The 12,059-nt window shown below is 39.3% G+C and overlaps 2 protein-coding genes across 4 annotated transcripts in view; one reads left to right on the top strand and one right to left on the bottom strand.

Annotated features, from left to right (window-relative positions):
* LOC107596181 (ankyrin repeat family A protein 2-like) overlaps positions 1-3,341 on the top strand; it is a 4,728-nt gene extending 1,387 nt beyond the window's left edge. For both annotated transcript variants that reach the window (XM_016286861.1, XM_016286860.1), the window contains exons 3-9: positions 88-246; positions 348-413; positions 1,033-1,130; positions 1,423-1,548; positions 1,842-1,908; positions 2,018-2,098; positions 2,264-3,341. In XM_016286861.1, coding sequence (XP_016142347.1) covers positions 88-246; positions 348-413; positions 1,033-1,130; positions 1,423-1,548; positions 1,842-1,908; positions 2,018-2,098; positions 2,264-2,319 — 653 coding nt within the window. In that variant the 3' untranslated portion in view covers positions 2,320-3,341. The remainder of the gene's footprint in view (positions 1-87; positions 247-347; positions 414-1,032; positions 1,131-1,422; positions 1,549-1,841; positions 1,909-2,017; positions 2,099-2,263) is intronic.
* Positions 3,080-10,798, bottom strand: LOC107596182 (transcription factor BTF3). Of its 2 annotated transcripts, none has more exons than XM_016286863.1 (6): positions 10,660-10,798; positions 9,825-9,893; positions 9,591-9,704; positions 9,286-9,487; positions 4,432-4,488; positions 3,080-3,426 (listed from the first exon to the last, which is right to left on the bottom strand). In XM_016286863.1, the coding sequence occupies exons 2-6, from the start codon at positions 9,891-9,893 to the stop codon at positions 3,380-3,382; spliced, it is 489 nt and encodes a 162-aa protein (XP_016142349.1). In that variant the 5' UTR covers positions 10,660-10,798; the 3' UTR covers positions 3,080-3,379. The 2 variants fall into 2 exon arrangements, with proteins under 2 accessions (XP_016142349.1, XP_016142348.1); XM_016286862.1 differs by having other exon boundaries at positions 10,597-10,678.
* Between the last annotated feature and the right edge of the window lie 1,261 nt (positions 10,799-12,059).

The following is a 12,059-nucleotide window of genomic DNA, read 5'->3' as shown; positions in this document are numbered from 1 at the left end:
GAAAAAAAATTATTTGTTTATAAGTGAAAGTCAAAAAAAGGTTTAAAAGAGGCGGGGGGGGGGGGGGTTCCCTTCCTTTCTGTACAGCGGAGTGTAATATTCAAACATCTCCCTCACCTGGGATTCAGGTTAGGCATGTGTACACACCATCAACCACCAAACACTTCTCTCCGATAAAGCAGTCCACCACGCTCACCAACAAACACCGTGGAAATGAGGTCTCATCCACACCGTTGCTCGTTCACTGCAAGTCTTCTCATTTCATTTGGCAAGACTGCCCTTTGATATTTGTCAACCTACTCTTTAAAACTATAACCATGACCATATCCATGTTTTTTCTTTTCTAGCACAGTCTATACATCAATTGGCAGCACAAGGAGAGATGGTGTTCTTAGCCAGTCGAATAGAACAAGGCTAGTTTGTTTGTAAAATTCATGTGAAGCTATTTGTTTTTACATACTATTCAGAGTTTGGGGTTGTAAATGTTTTTAACGTTTCTTATGCTCACCAATGCTGCAGTTATTTGATCAAAAATACAATAAAACAATAATACTGTGAAATATTATTAGAAGTTAAAATGTTTCAATATATTTTAAATAGAAATGCTGAATTTTCCGCAGCCATTACGCCAGTCTTCAGAGTCACATGATCCTTCAGAAATCATTTTAAAATGCTGATTAAGTGCTGATGAAACATTTCGCTTTATTATCAGTGTTGAAAACTAGTTGTGCATTAAAATATTTTGATGGAAATAATTGATGGGATTTTTCTTCAGGATTAATTGACGAATAAAAAGTTCCAAAAAAGAGCATATATGTAAAACAGAAATCTATTGTAGAATTACAAATGTCTTTATAGACACTTTTGATCAACTTGATTTCTTGCTGAATAAAAGCATTAATTTACTTTAGAAACAAAACTGAAACATTTGACTGACCCCCAGACTTCTAAAAAGTAGTGTAGTTTTAACTATATATCTAGGTCTGTATCATGTCTAAAATTACCTTACCTTCCTGTTTTTCTTTGAATTAGAGTCTGTAATAAACCTGCAGGATGAAGAGGGATTCACCCCACTGATGTGGGCAGCAGCTCATGGACAGATCGCTGTAGTGGAGTTCCTGTTACAGAGTGTGAGCGCACCATACACACTCACTACATCATTCCTTCAGTGTTGTCTGTTTAACTGTAGTCCAAAACTACCTGCACAAAGCTATCAGTTAGCATTCCTTTTGGTGTCAGTGCTCAATTGCTGCCATCTTTCATCAGCTCACTGTACTGGATTTTTACAATTCTTTATTCTGTCACCTCTCTTTCATTCTTTTGAAATTTTAGCTAAAAGACTTCAAAGCATCACCTGACACACAAAGCAGAAGTAAAATTTTATAGCTGAATCTCCAGATACTCACAGCTCTTTCCTTTCAGGGTGCAGATCCTCATCTCTTGGCCAAGGGAAGAGAGAGTGCACTGTCACTGGCCTGCAGCAAAGAGTACACGGATATTGTCAGAATGCTAATCGACTGTGGAGTTGACGTCAATGAGTATGATTGGGTAAGCGGTCACATCGCTGATTCCTGAAGACATCTAAATCTATGACCTGGGAATGACAATCTTGTGTCAGAGACCAGTGACCATTGCCAAATTAAGCTGGTAGTTTTATAGCAATGCAAATAGATGAGACAGGTTTGTCGAGTAGGTCATTTTATTTCCCAGTATTGTTATATAGCGTGAATATACTTCTCACTAGGACTTGAACCTTGCACTCTGAGGTGTAGTAGCCAGAATCAATGTGTGTTTAAGCAAAAAACTGATTTGCACATAAGGCAGTGCTTATGTATTTCCAGAATGGTGGCGCTCCGTTGCTCTATGCAGTGCATGGTAATCATGTTCGCTGTGTGGAAATCCTCTTAGGTAAAAGGCTTACTTTGAATTAATTTCATTTCACTGCAATGCAATCCAGCGTGTAGGTATTCTTCATAGGTTTGGTTAACTGTTAATATTACTTCTGATCACTGGACAGAGAGTGGAGCTGACCCAACCATGGAGTCTGACTCTGGGTTCAATGCTATGGACATGGCTGTGGCAATGGGACACCGAAATGGTAACTATAACATGATTACAAAGTGTTAAATGAATACTGCCATCAAACTTAGCTTTCTTAAGACAGGACTGTTTTATTAAGTTTAAGTAATTAATATTAAGACTATTATACCGGTTTTGTGTTGGTCTTATTGTCATTGTAATTCTTCATATTGTTGTTTCCCAGTCCAACAGGTCTTGGAGGCTCATCTTCTGAAGCTTCTGCAAGGTATCAAAGAATAACCGTAGCAACTACAAGAATAATTACAGAGAATATTTAAGTGTTATGAGTGTTCAGTATGATGAAGTGGACATTATCATTTCACGTTTGCAGAACACATTCTATATGAAGTTAATTGTCATTTTTATAATTCACTGTTGAAGATGCAAATGCACAGATCATGGCAAAAACATGGCAAATCTGAACTTCAGCTTTTTTAATCTGATATATGTGGTTTTTATTCAGTGTGATGTTTTAAGTCACTGATCTTTACTTGCAATGTGTACTTGAAAATATATTTATATTGCCATTTAATGCAAAAATAAGCTGTTTCACATTAAACTTGACTGGTATTATGAAGTAAATCTAAATATGGGTACTTTAGAATCAATCCAGTGGAAAAGAACATGGTGAAAACAGGTTTACAGTAACAATTTACAGTGAGAGATGTCCAAGTACTAGTTCAACTGTCAGACTTACTGCTGCTGCACCAGCCAGATTTTTTTTTCTTCAGGTTTTTAGACTTTGGATTGCCCTCTTTTAATGTAAGTTTTGTGCTACAACACTAAATAAACCTTAATTTATACAGAAGGGTGTGCCTGATCTGTCTAAAAAAAAAAAAAAAGGTAGAAATCCACTGCATTTCTAACACGTGTTCAAGTTATGTACTAATCCCTTAGGAATCATCTTAATTGTGGTTGAAAATGATTTGTTTCAAGTTAATAGCATGGCGTGACCTCATCCCCAATTAAAACAAAAAGACAAAACAGTATTTAATAAGTCTTTTGTCAATAACAAATGTTTATTTCCAGATGTTGATTCAGACGGGCTTTAAATGAGTGAGCCCCAGTAACAGGGAAGGTGGAGGCAAAGATGCCTCTTGGACCGCACAAGCAAAAACACACACTCATAAAACTGTGCGTGAACTTGTGTGGTACAATCAATCTCACACTCTCAGCTTGGACACATGAGGGTCACAGCAGTGCACGAAATAGATAAAGGAGATTCAGGGATGCAATATATTTATAAAAAAAAAAAAAAAAAAGAGACCAGAGATTTCAAACGTCTTTCCTTCCCATGATGTTAATTTGCCTCATTCTTTGAAGCCTCATCGAAATTCTCCACAAGGTCTGCAAAGAGAGAAAACAAGGATTCGATCAAACAATACCAGCTCTACCTGTAGTCAATGACAATTCAATGGGTCTGAACACGGGGGAAACAGGATTTATGAAGAAACACTGGACATCTAATAAATGTGAGAGTGACAAACTAAATCTCATCTTTATGAAACAATCTGTGAATGTTTATAGAAACATGATCTGAAAAGGCCATCTCTGTGCTTCTCTCTCACTTGTGTGTCCACGTGTGCAAGTAATTTCTATAAAGAACAAACGAGCACTAGGGGACTGAAAAGTCCACAGCTGTAAAAATTAAACCACAGGTTCAAAAGCAGGTTGCCTTTTAGGAGATGAAATCTGATAAATGGAACACCAACTTTTCTGCCTCAGGGCATCAAAATGGAAATCACTAACAGAAGGCTGGACTTTGTTTTCAGAGGGGACAGAAAAGGTTGAATCTCAGTAATAGGCACAATGGCACAAGCAGTTAACCCTTTTTGTCATTGCACGGGTGAGCTAATTTTGCAGTGTTGGAGATGTAATTATACCGTTCATGTGAAAGACTTGGGTTACTAACTGGAGTTTGCTCAGGGAGGAGAACTGGGGAATTGTAATGGCAACCATATGTGTTTGACCTCTCTTTAAAAAGAAAAGCAAACCGAGCTTTCAGTGCTCATAAACAATAGAGGAGACTTTAAACACTTGTATATGATGACAATGTAAGAGCCAAGACAACCTGCTGAAACCCTTTTTTGGACATTTCCACACCACATGCTGAGACACTGCCCTAACGCAAGCAAGCGTGCTTTGCTTACATTACCACATGCACAGAAACCCATATGGTAATAATTGTAGAGCTCAAGCTAGGAGGCATATAAAATACACAAGGAATAATAGAAAATGTAAGCAAATAATCTTATGGTACATGTTGCGACTTAAATTATGAGAGCTGATTGTTTAAAAAATAATCAAATAAAAAGGAAATTGGAACAAAAAAGTTCAGAGCAACATACTGACCTGGAACTTCATCATCATCTTCCTCTCCACCAGCTACCGGTGCCTTTCCATCACCAGCTGAAACAAATTGGAGAAAATCTTATAAATGTACAACCATTCGTCTTTTTAAACAATACATTTTTAGTTGGAGATTCTAGAGCATTTACAGTCATCAATTACAATGATGTCACTGCCAAGAGAGACTACAAAATATAATTTCCAAAATGACAGGACTAAACATGCATATGTTATGGGATCCATCAGCTCAGATGAATAATAAGCCCTAGAAGAGCAAGAAACATCATTCAGGATTAAAAGCCTTCAAAAACACATTAGTCCAAATTAGGAGAAAAAAAACAAAAAAAAAACAATACTTCAACCAGGTCAAACAAGAAATAATTCACTTCCCATTACAGTAGATTCTGCATGAAAAATAAGTCTAGTCTTGCTTTGGACCAAGGTTTCACAAACTGGGGTTTGTGAGTTGATTAAAAACTAACAATTAAAAACCATGTAAAATTAAAATTAAATACAAAGAAAACCATTATTTCCCAAACTGACCGATATTTCCAAAACTGCGGTTTAGAGTTGGTGAAAAACGAATTAAATCAATGTAAAAATTTAAATATAACACTTCAGAAAAATATTTTAGGTTAAAGAGGTTCAGCAGACAAAAAAGCTTATGAATTCCTCCTTTGCACTCAATCTAAGCTTAAATGACCAGCTAAAAGTCTATTTTAAAGTTTACTCTCTAGGAACAGACCAGCAGCAATGAAACACCCCTCCCCCGAAACGTGCTTACACCTGATAGCAACAGTATTTGAGCAGAGTGGCAACAATTTCCCCTCCGCGCTCCGAGCATGTAATAATCATTCCGCTCTGGGTTCACCATTTCCCGCTCACTGATATCAAAAACACCGCTCCGCGGCTAAAGTATTTCAGTATGTTTGAAATATAACAGTTCTGTTCATAATGTATATTAGAATAAAAAATGTAATAAAATGACAGGAGCGTTTCAAAGTGGATTATTGGAACACTGGTGTGCAAACTTTTTTCCTACCACATGACAAACTAATAACATGGTTGTCAGCTAGGGCTGTCGCGATAACCGCAATACCGCGCTATTGACAAGCAAACCGCAGAGGAATGCAAGAACCGCAGCAACCGCAATTTTTGCATGTTTTCTTTTTTCATAGGGTTATGCCCTTCTCGTTTTACACTGTGTACTGAATATTAAATAAGTTAGTAATGATAATGTGTACCATGCTGATTTGTACTGAGACTCCATAGATTTGCACTTAAGCCTAAACAGACAACGAATGAGAGAGAGATCAACTGAGCATGTGCGATTACTTGCGAGTCATATATATTTGTGAAAATGGGTAGCCATGTCCAAGGAAAGCCAAATCTCTGTCTTAGCATCAACGCATTGGTCAGCTGAGCCTTCTAACGTGGCGCTCAAAGTTAAAATTATTTCAACAGCATTTTTATTTTGTCTCTCTTTGAATGAATCAGCGTTTTTGAACGGGTAGTTGAATGAACGGTTTAAAGACTCACTCAAAGACAGTCCCTTTCCACCACCTTGTGGCGCAACACTGTAACTGCACTGACTGACAGCCTGTCTAGAACGCAGGCAGGTGGAAATATCAATAGAAAGCCTCTTGTCCAGTCGGATTCGAGGATCAGAATGAACTGTTATACATATAGGCTAACAATAGCCTAACAATCTTATTGATATCAATCAATATAGATTCTCTATGGGGTTCAGGTCTGGTGAGTTTGCTGGCCAGTCAAGCACACCAACACACCATGGTCATTTAACCAACTTTTGGTGCTTTTGGCAGTGTGGGCAGGTGCCAAATCCTGCTGGAAAATGAAATCAGCATCTTCAAAAAGCTGGTCAGCAGAAGGAAGCATGAAGTGCTCCAAAATGTCTTGGTAAACGGGTGCAGTGACGTTGGTTTTCAAAAAACACAATGGACCAACACCAGCAGATGACATTGCACCCCAAATCATCACAGACTGTGGAAACGTAACACTGGACTTCAAGCAACTTGGGCTATGAGCTTCTCCACCCTTCCTCCAGACTCTAGGACCCTAATTTCCAAATGAAATACAAAACTTGCTCTCATCTGAAAAGAAGACTTTGGACCACTGGGCAACAGTCAAGTTCTTCTTCTCCTTAGCCCAGGTAAGACACCTCTGACGTTGTCTGTGGTTCAGGAGTGGCTTAACAAGAGGAATACGACAACTGTAGCCAAATTCCTTGACACGTCTGTGTGTGGTGGCTCTTGATGCCTTGACCCCAGCCTCAGTCCATTCCTTGTGAAGTTCACTCAAATTCTTGAATCGATTTTGCTTGACAATCCTCATAAGGCTGCGGTTCTCTCGGTTGGTTGTGCATCTTTTTCTTCCACACTTTTTCCTTCCACTCAACTTTCTGTTAACATGCTTGGATACAGCACTCTGTGAACAGCCAGCTTCTTTGGCAATGAATGTTTGTGGCTTACCCTCCATGTGAAGGGTGTCAGTGATTGTCTTCTGGACAACTGTCAGATCAGCAGTCTTCCCCATGATTGTGTAGCCTAGTGAACCAAACTGAGAGACCATTTTGAAGGCTCAGGAAACCTTTGCAGGTGTTTTGAGTTGATTAGCATGGTCACCATATTCTAATTTGTTGAGAATATGGTGTTGTTAAATGTGAGCCAAAATCACCACAATTAAAAGAACCAAGGACTTAAACTACTTCAGTCTGTGTGCATTGAATTTATTTAATACACGAGTTTCACAATTTGAGTTGAATTACTGAAATAAATGAACTTTTCCACGACATTCTAATTTATTGAGATGCACCTGTATATATATGGCGATAATACTGCATACCGCGCTATTGAGCCACTCAAAATTACCGCAAGGGTAATTCCTTCACTGCGACAGCCCTATTGTCAGCATTAAAAGGTAGGCTATTGATGCTTTTTGCAGTATAAGTATAAGATTACATTTGTTTGAATGCATTATTGAGACAGCGATTGCGTGTGAATACGTGTTGTACCTGTTTAAATCATGATTTCATCTGAAAATATTCAGTATCTAGAAAGAACAAACAAATTCCTTAACTACCCTATAAATTCCCACTATGTCTATTGCCGTCATCATAGCCTTCACATTCTTTCTGATTTGAGTGATCCTTCTCTATCAATATAGCCAAATATGTTTAGCGTGAATTCTTGCTAAATGTGCAGTTATATTACGGGCCATTGGCATGAACTGTACTCATGGTGGAGCGCTCTTGGAGCGAATGAAAACCATGACGCTCCGACTTTTAAAAAATCCGCTCCTCCCTCCATTCAAAATCAAACCCAGTACTAATATGGCACCGGTACCTATGTAACCGGTATGTACTAAAACCGAATTCGAACGCAGATTTCGGTGCCATGCCCGAGCGATCGATTGAAATATTTGTCCTCTGGTTCTCCGAAACGGACGTAAGAAACATCATCGCGGCACCGCACGTAAAAACTAATTTCCCGACTGAGAAAATGCACGTGAACTCAAGTCGGAAAGCTCTAATAATACAAATCCAACACATCTTTGTAGTAACGAGTGTCCGTGTTGTTTTCACATTCCGACTTAAAAGCACAACTCGGGAAATGAGAGCATCCGAGAAGCACGTGAATGCATTAATTACACCTGCTCTGATGGCTGCAGGTAGCCTTCCATTAACTAAGCTAAACTTGCTTAATAAATTAAAATGCCTAAAGCTAAACCTCCCTTGTATTCACATTTCTAAACCTGTTGTCCAACAAAAGAGAAAATGTTAACCTTTTTACTCTACAACACCAGTCGCTTCCTTTTGTGATCTGATGAGGCTTCTTGTCACAGAATGAGGCAGAAAATATGTTCCATATGCTACTTTAAAAAGAATACATCGATTAGCAATAGATTATAAATTAGGGTGACCCATACGTCCTCTTTTCGGACCCACAAAAATGCGTCCGGCCGGGATTTCTTAATTGCCCAAAATGTCCGGGATTCGGCTGATTTCTTAATCCCACTCCCGCTGAATCTCTGACCATTGCCGCCTGCTCCCGCAACATGTGTTTCGCTCCCGCGATTTTCGTGTCCACTCCTTTAAACATTCTAATATCGTGTATAATTTTGGCACATCAGGGAGCCGCTCTCAGTGTGTGGTGTATTTAAATAAGCAAATACTCCAGCATGGTCTTGTCAGTCATCTCTCCTTATTCTCGACCTGTGATCAGTCAAAGCTGACTCCAGTAGCTCTTGTTGGATGCAGGGTTGCCAAGTCCACGTTTTTTTTTCCACAGAATTGGGCTACTTTTAAACTGTTGCCATGGGTTGATTTTCCAAAGTGGGTTAAAAGTTTGAAATTAATTACAAATTACATTTGACTGAAATGCTTGTATTGAAACATTTTGCATTCTACCTATGATAAAACTTTCATGGACTTCTACATTAACTGTTCCCTCCTGGTGGAATGACCTGCCCAGCTCAATCCAAGCAGCTGAGTCCTTAATATTTCCAAGAATCGACTGAACACATATCTCTTTCATCTTCATTTGACACTCTATTCTAATGCTACTTCTAATTTTATCTGCTTGTTTTTTTTTTTATTAAAAAACTTGACCCTCTAACATTTGCACTCTCTATTCTATTTCTATTCTAATGGCCAATCCATTATTTTTAGGGGGGGGATTTTTTTAAATTTATTCTTTAATAAGTATCGTTTCAGGCACCGGAAACGTTTTAAAAGTATCGATTTGGCACCGGTATCGAAAACAAATCCAAACGATACCCAACCATATGTGACACACTGCCACTGCAATCTGACCCATTTTGGAGAACTGAACATACCTTGTTTGGGCAGGGCCTCTGCAAGTCTGCGCAGACTGGTCAGGCTGTCAGCGCCCAACTGGTTGAGGATAGAGGGCAGCATCTCTGTCAGCTGCTTGGTCTCGGCGTGGCCTGTGATGGTGAAGGTATTGGCTGCCAGTGAGGCCTGCACTTTGGGATTGTTGAAGTGGATTACCGTGCCCTGATTTGTGAACATGTTCACCTGCAAAGCAACAGTATGACAGTTGAAATATAGTGTACACGGAAAGAGATTTTAGACATTTTTAAATACAGAATGCGTGTATTCAGCCAAAACCAAACCTTACCTCCTCAATGCCAGAGATGTTATTTACTCCCAATTTCTTCAGGGAGAACTGAAGCTTCTTGTCATCAGCAGTGGCCGTTCTGTGGACCACCTTCTTCTTTCTGCGGGCGGTACCCTATCAAAACAAAATACCATTAATGTGTCAGTGAGAAACTACTCTTATTTGACTAGACATTTATTAAGTAAATACACATTAACCAAATTTCAATGGGTTTTTTGCATTATAAGCTCTAACCTTTCCACCGATGCGGACTTGTGCCTGCAACTTGGCTAATTTCTCCTGGTTCATTATCGTTTCTTTCATCTGCAAGACACACAGAAGGAAGTGAATGATATTGTGTAGTGAAGTTAAAGCACAAATGAGTTGTAGGGGTGCGGTCTGTCTTCTTCACAAGAAAACTTCAACACACACATGCACAGCCATTACTAAATCGCCCAGCTCACGCCCTTGTTCATTTTCAAACGCACAGAACAAGTCAGAAACGAATTTATTTGCTGTGCAGCGGCTAATAAAAAAAAGAGCAAATGATGGAGCTTGTTGTCAGGCCTGTTGAGCAAGAGCGACCACTTGACTCAAGTCAAGTAGTTAGTTTTTACACCCGCAAAGTAACACTTCCCGGCCGACGCTATTATGCAGCCATTTAACGTTTTAAATACAAAACAATGCGACGGGATTTCTCTCTGAATAAACAGATGCTCTTGGTCCACAAAGAAAACCGTTAGCCAATTTATAAGACTAAACGCTGACGGAAAAGTCGTTACAAATTAAAACGATATTAGCATTCGGTCTATAAGTATAAATGTATTAGATTTTATTATAAAATAAAACATTAGATATCGACTCGTAGAGTTTGTTTGCAGTGAGCTAGCAGCAGTGCTAATCTCACGCGCTCTCAGGCCAGGGTCTCTCCCAGCAGGGCCGTCTCACCCGAACCTATTCAAGCATCTTTCCGCGGGTGATTCCTACAAAACAGCAGCCCCGTTTGGTAAATAAGGTACTTATTTACCTTGAGCCTCGGAACCAGGAGTGGTTGTGCAGGAAATAGAGTATTTTAGAGCTCCTCACTGACCTGCACGCTAGCAGCAAACACACGCGGAGAGCAAGATGGAAGCGCGAGAGGATGACGGAAGTGACGACAGGGCTGAAATGCGACGCAGTGGGCTGGATCCAGAAACCATTCCTGCCCGCCCTGCCCTGCACTGCACTGGTCTGGTCTGGTCTGGTCTGGGCCAAGAATAGTGCTCAACCAGCGTATAGTCGGGTCTCTTTTGTGCGGTATTTGTATATAAGGTGTAAGTTTAACCTACATAATATTAACCAGAAATAATGTCTTTCCGATACGTTGATTACGTGAAAACCTGATACTCAAATCCTGGCCTCTGATGTAATGTAGCCTAGTTTAATAACTTTGTTGAGTTATATGTTGACTTTGCCTCAGATGAGATCAATATGCAATCTCAAATAAATATGCTTTTTATACGCGTTATTAACATCTGTTAGTAGTCCTATTTGATGGTAGACTTAGCCTATTGCTTTGTGGAAAATTAATTCAATCAATTAAAGTGTGTTTATAGCTGTGGAACAACATTTACACTTTGTTCCGTTATAGGACAATACCGGATAAATGCTGACGGGCATTATTCTTGGTCCCATATAAGTCTTCAAGAGTATAAGACTATCAATTATTTTACTAATAGAAGATTGTTTATAAACAGCCCGCCATATCTCTAGTGATAATTACGTGCACTTTTAAAGGCAAATATGTGATCTACTGGAAAACGAGATAAAGTGTATTCTTGCAGCAACAATAACAACCCCAGTCCAGTTGTTAATGTTACATATTTTGGTTAAACGAATGAATAAATAAATTGATCATAAAGAGCTTAATCTTATATCATAATATATGTTCACATTGCATTAAATTATGAAGTCTGGAATTGCAGAGAACACCTCAGAGAATTATACGAGGTAGAATCGGCGAGCTTTTCCCATGTGGATGCAAATCTAGAAATAATTTCAGTAAACGGTCGGTAGGGCAGCGGAATATTTTGAAATAAATGATTTTTCCACTTACTCGAAAGATTAGAACACGCAACCTAACAGAAAAAGACTGTGAAAGCCTGGCTAGGCTATTACTATGTCACATTCAAACACATTAGGCTACTCCTAGTTGGAGAGCAGAAGGATTTTTCAAGCACTTTCAAAACGCACGTCTACCCATTATAACTTTAAACAGGTTTTATTTCGTGCATATGAAATTAATAGAGCACGTGCGAACCCTATATATTCATGGGACTTGTCAGCCAGAGCAGCCGTGGCAGGGGAGTGCTTTCATGGTCCCCCGTGGCACGGAAAGCGCCTGCTCACCCCTCCATCAGGACTAGAAACACTTTAGATGTGGTTAAACCACATACAAGCCCTGACCCGGCTCACTGCGCCCCGGTTCTCAAAACTCTATTTCGTTCACTC

This window comes from Sinocyclocheilus grahami, unplaced genomic scaffold, assembly GCF_001515645.1.
Source record: "Sinocyclocheilus grahami isolate Dianchi unplaced genomic scaffold, SAMN03320097.WGS_v1.1 scaffold215.1, whole genome shotgun sequence".
Taxonomy (NCBI): domain Eukaryota; kingdom Metazoa; phylum Chordata; class Actinopteri; order Cypriniformes; family Cyprinidae; genus Sinocyclocheilus; species Sinocyclocheilus grahami.
Note: the sequence above shows the minus strand (reverse complement) of the source record. Positions and strands in the feature narration are given on the sequence as shown.